This window comes from Thermobia domestica, chromosome 10 (genome assembly GCF_964235325.1).
Source record: "Thermobia domestica chromosome 10, izTheDome1.hap1.1, whole genome shotgun sequence".
In the NCBI taxonomy this organism is placed as follows: domain Eukaryota; kingdom Metazoa; phylum Arthropoda; class Insecta; order Zygentoma; family Lepismatidae; genus Thermobia; species Thermobia domestica.
In genome coordinates this window covers 94700894-94713558 of record NC_137463.1, presented here as the reverse complement: position 1 = coordinate 94713558, position 12665 = coordinate 94700894, and the positions used below count along the sequence as shown (strand labels likewise).

General features: G+C 39.6%; 1 protein-coding gene across 2 annotated transcripts; it reads right to left on the bottom strand.

Annotated features, from left to right (window-relative positions):
• Positions 1 to 8166: 8166 nt before the first annotated feature.
• Positions 8167 to 11119, bottom strand: LOC145662572 (uncharacterized). Of its 2 annotated transcripts, none has more exons than XM_081728262.1 (2): positions 10372 to 11119; positions 8167 to 10338 (listed from the first exon to the last, which is right to left on the bottom strand). In XM_081728262.1, exons 1-2 carry the CDS (start codon positions 10786 to 10788, stop codon positions 8290 to 8292), a joined length of 2466 nt encoding a protein of 821 aa, XP_081584388.1. In that variant the 5' UTR covers positions 10789 to 11119; the 3' UTR covers positions 8167 to 8289. The 2 variants fall into 2 exon arrangements, with proteins under 2 accessions (XP_081584388.1, XP_081584389.1); XM_081728263.1 differs by having other exon boundaries at positions 8167 to 10305.
• Between the last annotated feature and the right edge of the window lie 1546 nt (positions 11120 to 12665).

Sequence of the window (12665 nt, the reverse complement as noted above, 5' to 3'; positions counted from 1 at the left end):
CTTGGTGTTAGGAATCACCAAACGTTGTCGCTGTTTTGAAACACCCTGTATATAGTATGGATAAAAATAATGATATGTATGCTAAGAACAAACTAGGAGAATGTATGATTGAAGAATAAATATGAGTAAAACTGAATAAAAATATATTGCAAATTACTAGCCGTTTGTAGGCTTCATGGGCTCAAAATTTGAATTTGCTAGTTCTTATTTGTGAAATAAAAGTAAGGATAGGAATGGCGAAAGAAGCCTTTAGTAGGAAGAAAAGTCTGTTTTGTGGGGCCTTGAATAAAGAGTTGAGAAAAAGACTCATAAAATGCTTCGTGTGGAGTGTTGTACTGTATGGGGCGGAAACGTAGACATTACGTAAAGGTGATGAAAATCGACTGGAAGCCTTCGAAATGTGGGTGTGGAGAAGAATGGAAAGAATTAGTTGAGTCGAGCGGAAAACGAATGAGAGAGTGTTAGAAGTGGTGGGTAAGAAAAGAACACTTTTAGATATTATTAGGAAGAGGAAGAGAAACTGGCTGGGACATTGCCTAAGAAGAGATTGTATCATGAGGGACGTCGTAGAGGGTATGGTGGCGGGAAAGAGAGGGAGGGGGCGAAGGAGACTACAATTAATGGATGATATAAAAACACAAAGATCATACGCAAAGACAAAGAAGTTAGTGGAGGACCGTGGAGCATGGAAGCTTCTCAGTTGCGGCAAGTGACCTGCCAATGAAGGCAGAATACCTACGATGATCATGAGTTCTTATTTAGTCAATATAATAAATCTTTGTGTATACAGTTCATACTAAAGCAATCTACCTGTAAGTGTTTTCTTCTTCCTTTTGAGGTCTAAGAAATGACTTCTTCTCGCTCAGAACAATCTCCGGGTCACTTTTATCCTTTGTCAAGACCTATACTATATCTGCATTGTACGAAGTAAATTCAAGCACCATATATACATGTTACTTTATCAACAATTTTTTTCTAACAAACGAAGTAATCTGAACATTACTCTTTCATCCAACAATAATCAAATTTCATTTCCTGATCCTAAAGTGAAGAAAGTACTTATTTAAACTAATTAATGAAATTAAAATTTTATAAAATTAAGTTGGCACTAATTTTCTTTCTATTTGTTCCAACTGTACATTAATTAAATGTGGTCACTGTAGAGTACAATGATGCTGATATTTCGATTAACACGAATTATTTTGGCAACATATACTTCCAAGCCTACTTGTCTGTATGCTATAAAAAGTATATTTTCAATTCCTTGCACAAATATTGCAATATAGTGTTCGCAAGGGGTCGTGAAGCTTGAGCTAGATCTACCAATTTTACCAACTAATAGAGCTCGAGGATATTTCGGCCGTCAACCCCTACACAAGAATTGTATTAGTCTCGTCTCTCGTGCTTTACGAAGAACATCTCCTCAGGAATTTGTTAATGTTTTCTCTTACTATTGTTGTTGCTTTGTGTTCTCACTGTTAATATTGTTACTGTTTAATTTTATACATTCATTTATCGGCATGTACAACTAAAAGAAAATTAAACAATACCCTAACCTAATCTAACGTAACCTATCTCAATTTAAACCTATCTCAATTTAACAAAAGAACACATTTTTTAAAAGATACATACATTTTACAAAAAAAAAAAAAGTCATATAAAATAAATAAATAAAATAAAAATGTAAAAATAAAAAAAATAAAATAATGATGATGATACTGATATTGTGTTTCTGTATGACGTTCACTTTCCTTAAGACTATGATTGCGTGAATGTGTCACTGATTGCTGAACGCGAACCCACCGGGCCCAGACGGGCAAGCTGTCAACACTCACTGACCCATCCACTACACCAATCATCTCCGGAAAGTAGAACTCAAATCGTCCCAAAATGTGAAGATTTCTAAGCCTCCCTCATTCTCACTCGCAGTCCAGCATCCCGATCCGCAGGTCATAGCCTGCATCCCATCAAGAGATAAGGTTACAAACCACAACCCGACAGAACAAGACACTGACCCAAGAGTGAAACTGACGGTGAATGCTTCGAAAATCTAAATGTTTGTGTTTACTAACCCAGATAAAAAAAAAAAAATTCTCGAATCAAATCTAAATCGCGCAACGGGATGGAATTTCGGAAAAAAAAATGAATGCCAAAGTGAATTTAGTTGATCTTATTAACGAAGTGAAATTTCCTGGCAGGTCTGTGATTCCAACCCCGGTCACACTAAGTGAAATCGATTCTGTGAGTTTTCAAGACGCTATATTTACTTTCGTTACGTACTGCTTTAAACACTTTACTTTCTGAGTACCAACAATACTATTGAAGTTACTTTACGACATAGTTTTAAAATAATTAGCTTTGCACTGGACAATGAAAGATTTTGTTTCGACTCGCACACTTTATTACACTAACTTTCTGTATGATAAGAAATAACAGGAGAATACATTTAAAAAAAAAAAATCGCAAAGGTTGGAAATTGAGGAAAATTCTTGACATAGCTGAATGGGTAAGTCCATCATTGCATTACATACTCTCTTCACATATCATGAACAATTCTACATACGTTTGGTTTAGTCAAAAAAAAAAACATTTTGAAAATAAGGACATTTACTACCATCACCACATGAGCCTTGTACTACACAGGTATCACTTATTACGGCTGTGTGCTACATGCTTTACTTTCTTTTCTTAGTATTCTCTCTTCAGATACCGTTGTGGAGGTGGGGTCAGCGCGGAGGATTTATACCGACAAGGTGACCTCCCTTGTATGAGCTCAGACCTCATCCACTTTGATTCCCACAACAAAACATTTTCCTTTGAGATAATACATACACTAGATACATCTACCTGAAAAGAAAGTACACTTAACGTAGTCCCTAGCCTAACTATCTAACTAACTTAAACTAAACATATAAAATCACTTTATTCAACAGATTAATAATATAGCACACACCCTGCCTCTTACCGAGGACGTATGGGACGTCGACCATTCAGCTCTACTTTAGTATATTGTTAAAATTAAAAAAAAAAGTCTTAAACTATGTGCTTAAAAATTCGAATTTCTGGTTTCTGGTAAAAGGAATTCAAAATACCCAACGAACGTGTTATTGCTGACGAGCATCTCCCATTGCCGATAGTTGCAAGCACCCTTATTATCAATGTGAGCCGAAACTTTGTATACATTTTGTCTCATCATATTCAAACTACAGTGAAGGTGAGCACAAACCAGAGAATGGATTTAATTAGGTAATATAGCAGTACGGAAAAATAATAAATTAAAAAAAAAAAGAATATATGAGATTACATATTCAAAATATAATTTTGGGGGTGAAATGTATGTTCTCGAGAGTACACACATTTCTTGGACTGTTGGTAACAAACATCCACACTGAAACTCCAAAAAAAAAAAAAAAAAATTTACCCCCCCTCCATTGAACGAGTATTTTATGTCACATCGTAGATTTTGTACATTGTATAACTTAGGGAAAACTACGCAGCGTTTAGCACATCATATTGGTGGACATCACCACGCCAATAACATAACACTTACTCCAATCCGAAAAAGGTTAGAAATTTAGCATGTTCTCACGTGGCCAAAACAACAGAAAATTTTGATGCTATCTTCTATAACTTACTTGGATTCCATGGGAAAAATATAGAATACTTCTCTCCCACGTCTGAAGGTTGTTGTTATTTTACACCAGCTCTCGAGGATGGAGAGCCTACCTCGGTGCACAAAAAATCAAATCATCGGATCTGACATCCATGAGTCGACAGTGAAGATGGCTTTTCCCCCAAACCACTTTCGGTTCTGACGTGAAAGATTTGCTCTCACTGCAGAAAATCCTATGTCCGTTGAGCACAGCAACCTACTCACTGCCTTCCATATTATGTCCACAGATATCAAAGGTATCAATTATTTTGTGTCGAAACCTTTAACTAATTCTCTTTCACGTTTTTCCTATGGACGGAGATTATCGTACGTCCATAACTTAACACTGCTTCCGGTAAAGACAATGACAATGGGAAGAAGATCCCTAATTGGAGGTTCATTGTGACGTAACTATACGATGATAGGTGTATCTATCAAGATCAAAGAAGCCGAAAAATCTCAACCACACCTGTGATTGCGGAAGATCCAATCACAGATAATTTAGATTAAACAAAGGGATGCTCCAAGAAGCTACTATGGCTGACTTTACAAATGAAAAATTTTAAAGAAGATTTTTGAAATAAAAATTTTGAATTCTTTCGAAGATCCCCAAAGCCAAAAATATGAAAGAAAATTGACTGGAAAGGACTAAATACGACCAGAAATTACCTTATTTCCTAAAATAATATTATATTTTAGCTAAATATACGAATAATTATTCAATGTAAAGATATTACTATATATTTCCCTCTAAATATACTAAAATCATTAGTTCAAGGAACTTAACGCAAATTTTTGCGGTCTACTTCAAATCAAGTCATTGATTAATTATATATTAAAAATAAAATTTTAATAAATATTAAATTCATATATACACTGGTTGCCCAAAACTTCCGGGCCATGTTACATTATACGATGTATAAGGTAACATCCTCCGGGAGCTTCGGAAAAAAAAAAACTAACTTAGAAGTCCTAAGTTAAGCTCCTTTTTTTTTCTCTAACCTAACATTTTATTCATAAAATACACTAATGCAATGCAATCAATATAGGAAATGTTTGGAAAATTTTTCAGAGACCTTAATCCTAACAAAGAATTTATAACTACACTAAACGAACGAAAAGAAAATTGGACACAAAAATAGACTCAAAACAAACAAAAATTACCTTAATCAAAATTTAACCTACGATTCTCTTTCCTTTTTTTTCTCGACTATGTTTTGTTTCTGTTCAACCTCCCAACAGCTCTCTCTTCTTTTCTTCAGAGCATCGAAATAATTTGAGATTATCGAAACTCTGCGTGCCAATATTTTCTCCTTTTAAACTTTGTAATCTCGCTGAATTTCTAGTTATAGCGGAAACAATGTATGGTCCCACATAGGTATCCATAAACTTGGCAAATATTTTCTTTGGTATCGATGACACGTGATGTGTTTTAACCATTACCAATGAGCCTTCAGTAATGGTATCCTGATGTTTCTGCTGTTTACGTTCTTTCTTGGGCACCGTCGCTGGACTAGATATGACGAGTTTCTTGTCTTCACTGACAGGAAGTGACTCTTTTGGCCAGATAAAATTCTCCTTGAAGCTCTTGGACGCAGAGTAGCATAGGAAACGCTCTGCCGGTGTGCATCCAAGTGCATCACACCAGGAATGGTTACACAAATCTTGGGCGGCTTTTAGAAAGGTACTCCATTTGGATTGATTCTCGCTACAATAGAGGCGGAGAATGCGGTGGAGGTCACGATGTCTGCGTTCGATAATGCCATGGGAGGAAGGATGGTATGGCGTGGTAAGTATGTGCTTGATTCGATGTTTTTGACAAAATTCTCGCCAGACGCGCGACAAGAATTGCGGACCTTGGTCACTCACCAAATACTTAGGATAAGGTAGTTGATAGTAATATCTCTTCTCGAGGACAGCCACAATCTCCCTCGTGTGAGCCGTCCTAAGGGGGAAGAAACACACGAAGCGACTGTAGACGTCCAGGATAGACAAGATATACTTATAACCCTGACTCCTAGGAAGGGGCCCGACCAGGTCGAGGCATTGTTTCTCGAAGGAAGCAGAGGCCTCAACATGGCAGGGTTCCTTTCTGATCACCCTGTACGAGTACTTAGTTCGTGCACAAGGAAGGCATTCTTGAATATACTTAGTAAAAGTCGCACGCATACTTTTCCAGTGAAACATGGCCTTAGCGAACGACAAACATCGCTTCACACCAAAATGGCCTTTGTTGTGAATCGCCGAAACAATATTTTCCACCAAGCTGGCAGGAATGACCAGCAGCCAAACAGAATTTTGAGAATTTCTAATATAAACTAAATGATTCTCCACACGTATCCTGTCATTGTCTCGAGAATCCTTCCAAATGGCGTGTAGCTTTCTACAATACGGATCTTTCCGCTGTTCGCGTCTCAGTTCCGCGACATCCAAGAGGTCAGCGTCCTCCGCGGTCAAAAAATTTATAAAATGATCCTCTTCTGCCTCAGGAATTTCTGGAGGATAACGGCTCAATAGATCAGCGATTTCATTGTCAGAGCCTTTGATGTGAACAAACTGCAGATCGAAACGTTGCAGTTTGAGCAGAAGACGAGTAGTTCGAGCATCGAGATTTCTCAAACTAAAAGCATATGTGACTGCAGCATTGTCACAGTGGACCGTAGTCCGTCGACCCAAAATGAAGTAGGAGAACTTCTCGCAGAGGAAAAGAACAGCTGCCAATTCTAACTGGAAAACTGACAAGGAGGCCTCATGCGGTTTTATTCGCCGACTCGCGTACGCAATAACCTCCGGGTCATCCTGTCCCGGGGGAAATTGAGCCACGTAGCCAGCCAATGACTCCGCAGAGGCATCACTGAACAGATGAAAATCCAAATTGAAATCCGGTTGAGCAAGAGCAGGAGGACTACTTAGAAGTTCTTTTAGGTGATTGAACTTTTCTAACAACTCCGAAGAGTATTCTATCTTCCGGTCCTTCTTAAGAAGATCGTAAAATGGAGCAGTTAAACCTGCGAAGTTTTGAAAATGTCGCTTTCGCCATCCCACGAGACCAAGAAATCTCCGTAGAGCCTTCTTAGTTCGTGGAAGGGGAAAGTGACGGATGGCCTCATTACTTTTAGGATTTATTTTTACAGAAGATCCTGAAACAAGATGACCAAGAAAAGGAATTTCGAATTTGAAGAAGTTGCATTTTCGAAAATTGAGAGAAAGGTTAGCCGAACGAAGAGTGTTGAAGACCTTTTCTAAATGCTGGAAATGTTCGTCTATGGAAGATGAAAAACAAAGTACGTCGTCCAGGTAAACTATAAGAAAATTTTTGAAGGTTTCTAATCCAAAAAAGGTGTGCATGACAGACTGGAAAACCGCTGGTGATGATTTCAAACCCATTGTTAAACGAGTCATTTGATACTGACGTCCTTTGTAAACAAAACTAACATATTTGTAAGAGTCTGGATGGATCGGGACACTATGATATGATTGCGTACAGTCCAACGAGGTGAAAATGGTTGCACCACTGACTCGCGCGATTAGATCGGAGATCGGCTCGACCTGAATCTTTGGTGCAATCACACGCTCATTGATACCACGCAAATCAATCACGGGCCTTAGCTCTCCAGACGCCTTACGCACAATATGTACAGGGCATCTGTATGGTGAAGGACCTTCCACGATAATCCCAAGTTTTACCCACTTATCTAAGACCTCCTCAAACTCTTTTTGAAGATGAATGGGTACAGGATACAACTTTCCTACCACCGGGAGGTCGTCGGAAAGCTGTATTCTATACGGCTCGACCTTTATGATACGGGGATTCTCTGTGAAGAGACACCTGAATCGAACTAATAAAGAAAATAACCTCTCCTGAGAATCCGAATCGAGATCGGTTCTCTGAGAAACAAAGTTCCGAAGTTCCTCCTTCGTGACCGATGGCTGAAACAAAGAGTCGTCCTCTTTATCTGAAGTTAATTCGGCGACAGTAACCTGGCAACAATGCTGCTGTTCCATGTCAATAGAGATGGTCTGTCCCGAGTCTGACTGAAGCAAAATTTCTTTAGACTTACAATTTAAAGAAAGGTTATACCGAACGAAAAACGGAAATCCTAAAATACAGTGTGCTTTTAATTTCTGGACAACATAGACTGGGACTTCAAACACACAACCTTGGATAGTGAAGTTTAAGATCTGGAAACCTTTAACTTGGAATGATTCGTCTCCTGCAAAACCTTTTAAAGAGATATTAGTTTTCGGTCGAAGTTTGGCAGAGGGATAGATCTCTTTTATTCGCCTCCAAGCATCTCCCGAGAGCAAATTCGTATCCGCTCCAGAATCTAGGATACAGACCAAAGATAACTCTCCTACCGAACAAGTTAGAGTGGGTGAGGGATAGGATAAGAGAACACTCCTTTCCGCACTGGAGTCACACTCCCTCTCGTCTATCACGAAACGAACCGAGAACAGAGGCGTGCCCGATTTGTTTCCCCGAATTCCGGAAGTTACCAAAACATCTAATTTTGAATTTTGAGGTTCGAAATTGACTACTGGACAGGTTGATGCCAAACAAAAATTTTGATGTTCCGTTATCGGACTTTCTTCTTTTTGGGGAGTTGAGGAATTCATATCGCAGTCCACACTCTCCCCTAATGAGGGCTGCGACATGCATTTCCCGAACTATTCCCATTCGCTTCAGATGACTGCGCCATCGGCGGCATGAACGTCGTATACGGTGAAGGCCAACCAGTGGACATAGCCATGTTCACCGCTGGGGAAGGAGTGGATGTGGGAGTTGCCACTCCTCCTCCAGGAGGCAAATTCGGCATGTATCCCGGATAGGCTTGTGCTCCCGGTATGTGGTTCGAACTCGGCGCGCACTGTTGGGATGCACCTCGATGACATCCAAAGTTCATTGCTCCCGATTGGTAGTTAGGATTGGAAACATATGGAACATTCTGGTTTCCGTTCCCCCAGTTTTGCCTTCGGTTGTTGTTGTGCCAGGGTCTTCTAGCCTGAAAATTTCTTCTTCGACCTCGGTTCCCCAAGAATTGATTGCCATTTCCATTTTTCTTGGCATCACCATTCTTCTTTACTTCGTCCTCCTCCGTCTGCGACGAAGTGTCTTTAGTCTGTTGCGCCTTTCCGTTCTTTTCGGTCTTTTTCCCAATCTTGGCCTGCCGAATGTGCAGACGCTTAAATTTCTTATCTGTTACTGGTTCCATAGGTTCCGGATGACCTTCTATTTCGGCTATCTTAACAATCAGATGCTGGATATTCTTGGGCTCCACGGCTCGCAACAATCTAGCATCTCCAGCTGGCAGACAATCTAGGACTATTTCAATGAGTTCTGTCTCATCTGGATGTTGTGCCACCGCATAGTATTCGGCTATGACCTTCCAGGCAAAGTCAGTTAGCCGGTTATACTTGGACCGGTCAAATTTCATTCCTTGTATGAATTTCTTCTGCAGGCGTTCCATCCTGGCCGAGAAGTAGTGTTCCTTAAATAGACGCACAAAGTCCGCATAACTGCTGATGTCTTTGCAGACCGTTTGGTACCAAGTCTTGGCCCCAGCCGACAAACAACACGGTACCAAAACCATGCGTTCGTATTCCGACGCAGAGATTATCTTAAACGCCTGTTCTAAACTTTCAAGAAAAGACCTGGCCAAACCATATTCTCCAGTGAAGTTTGGTAAGTGATTTAGCTCCGACAGCCTTAAATTTAACGCCCTATTTCCAGAACATCCCTCATATCTGCTGGAATTCAGGGGAGAGTTGCAGCCAATCACAGGGCTCTTTGCATTATTATGATTTTGTCCAAAATTCGAATAAGAAGTATAATTTGGTCCAAAAGGTAAGTTGCTTGGCATCGATACCACTGCGTGACTACATACTCCCTCCGGAATTCCAACAAACGAAGGAGTCCTATCTGCAACAGTACTGGACACTACATGACTTAAGCTACATACATTGGAAGTCGAGACCGAAGCCTGAGACCACGTCAATAAAGGATTTAAAGCCCTAGAGGCAACCTGACCACTCACGATATCCCCACAGGCGGGACTGGAATTGTTCGTAACCAACGAATGTGAATTTAAGTCAAACGGCCAGACATTCTTAGTGTGAACTCTGGTCGGCTGACAGACAGAGACTGTCACCGTTGGGACAGTACGAGTCTCCCCAACCGAAGAGACTGGTACATCCACTCGGGTGTCAGAGTCTGTTCCGTCAGAGTCAACCCCGTCACAACCAACAAAGTCACGTGACCGCTTGCGACCGGCACGACCTGGTTTACTTTGCTCCTGATCCTTCACCAAAGTTTGGATCTTAGCCTCGAGTACGTCATAAGATTTCCGGGTGCTCGACTCGAGATGCGATAGTTCTTTAGCGAGCTGATCACATCTGCGATTTTGCTTTTCTACTGACAACCGGAGATTCTCCTCAACGGTGTCCACCCGCGTTGTTATCGTATCATGAAATTCCCCCACCGAAGTGTATAAATCGCGAACTTCGTTACGGAGGTCCGATACGTCCTTGTTTACATTTTCGACTCTTTCATTTACAATTTGCTCCATTTCCGACTTTAACATATCAAATTTTTGATTCATCGCGTACAAATTATTATCTACCTTTTCAAATCTTTGGTTCATAATACTGTCAACCTTTTCAAATTTTTGGTCCATAATACTGTCAACCTTTTCAAATTTTTGGTCCATAATACTGTCAACCTTTTCAAATTTTTGGTCCAAAGTTAAAGTTAAAGTTTGACTAAAACGTTCTAACATTTTCGCAAGGTCTGTCACGGATGCAGGGGAACCTGCAGTTCCGACACTCTCTCCACCGTTGTGTAAGAGTTTCTCTCCCGTGTCGTGCGTCGCGGTGTTCCGTTCACTTCCACTTTCCTGTGACTTGGAAAGCGATTGCACAGTCAGCTGTTTGGCCACACACGTTTTACAAAACCAGGGCTCACTACACTTATTCAATTCTTCTACCTGCTCGTCGGTTATATCATAGCACTGTGCATGCACCCATCCAGAACAACCGTCACAATACACACTGAAGCCCTGTATTTCCTCACTACAACACACATATTCATCCGGGCTACGGGATTCAGTACTTGACCTGCTACCAGCAGACATCTCCATTTCATATAAATTGTTTTCCCCAAGTTACACATATACAAACTCAAGAGTGACTACACATCGTTCAAGGAGTCGTTTGTCACAACAGTCCCCATTACATTACACTGCTCTTTCAATACGATTCACTTAGCACTCGCGAAAGATTGAAATAACAGATCCTGGCTGTGGAACGCCAATTTTACAAAAAAAAAAAAAGTCATATAAAATAAATAAATAAAATAAAAATGTAAAAATAAAAAAAATAAAATAATGATGATGATACTGATATTGTGTTTCTGTATGACGTTCACTTTCCTTAAGACTATGATTGCGTGAATGTGTCACTGATTGCTGAACGCGAACCCACCGGGCCCAGACGGGCAAGCTGTCAACACTCACTGACCCATCCACTACACCAATCATCTCCGGAAAGTAGAACTCAAATCGTCCCAAAATGTGAAGATTTCTAAGCCTCCCTCATTCTCACTCGCAGTCCAGCATCCCGATCCGCAGGTCATAGCCTGCATCCCATCAAGAGATAAGGTTACAAACCACAACCCGACAGAACAAGACACTGACCCAAGAGTGAAACTGACGGTGAATGCTTCGAAAATCTAAATGTTTGTGTTTACTAACCCAGATAAAAAAAAAAAATTCTCGAATCAAATCTAAATCGCGCAACGGGATGGAATTTCGGAAAAAAAAATGAATGCCAAAGTGAATTTAGTTGATCTTATTAACGAAGTGAAATTTCCTGGCAGGTCTGTGATTCCAACCCCGGTCACACTAAGTGAAATCGATTCTGTGAGTTTTCAAGACGCTATATTTACTTTCGTTACGTACTGCTTTAAACACTTTACTTTCTGAGTACCAACAATACTATTGAAGTTACTTTACGACATAGTTTTAAAATAATTAGCTTTGCACTGGACAATGAAAGATTTTGTTTCGACTCGCACACTTTATTACACTAACTTTCTGTATGATAAGAAATAACAGGAGAATACATTTAAAAAAAAAAAATCGCAAAGGTTGGAAATTGAGGAAAATTCTTGACATAGCTGAATGGGTAAGTCCATCATTGCATTACATACTCTCTTCACATATCATGAACAATTCTACATACGTTTGGTTTAGTCAAAAAAAAAAACATTTTGAAAATAAGGACATTTACTACCATCACCACATGAGCCTTGTACTACACAGGTATCACTTATTACGGCTGTGTGCTACATGCTTTACTTTCTTTTCTTAGTATTCTCTCTTCAGATACCGTTGTGGAGGTGGGGTCAGCGCGGAGGATTTATACCGACAAGGTGACCTCCCTTGTATGAGCTCAGACCTCATCCACTTTGATTCCCACAACAAAACATTTTCCTTTGAGATAATACATACACTAGATACATCTACCTGAAAAGAAAGTACACTTAACGTAGTCCCTAGCCTAACTATCTAACTAACTTAAACTAAACATATAAAATCACTTTATTCAACAGATTAATAATATAGCACACACCCTGCCTCTTACCGAGGACGTATGGGACGTCGACCATTCAGCTCTACTTTAGTATATTGTTAAAATTAAAAAAAAAAGTCTTAAACTATGTGCTTAAAAATTCGAATTTCTGGTTTCTGGTAAAAGGAATTCAAAATACCCAACGAACGTGTTATTGCTGACGAGCATCTCCCATTGCCGATAGTTGCAAGCACCCTTATTATCAATGTGAGCCGAAACTTTGTATACATTTTGTCTCATCATATTCAAACTACAGTGAAGGTGAGCACAAACCAGAGAATGGATTTAATTAGGTAATATAGCAGTACGGAAAAATAATAAATTAAAAAAAAAAAGAATATATGAGATTACATATTCAAAATATAATTTTGGGGGTGAAATGTAT

Coding starts and splice junctions, on each gene's coding strand:
- LOC145662572 (XM_081728262.1), bottom strand. CDS start 10,788: ATGGAGATGTCTGCTGGTAGCAGGTCAAGTACTGAATCCCGTAGCCCG. Junction 10,339..10,371: donor TGGACCAAAAATTTGAAAAG/GTTGACAGTATT, acceptor AAATTTGAAAAG/GTTGACAGTATTATGGACCA.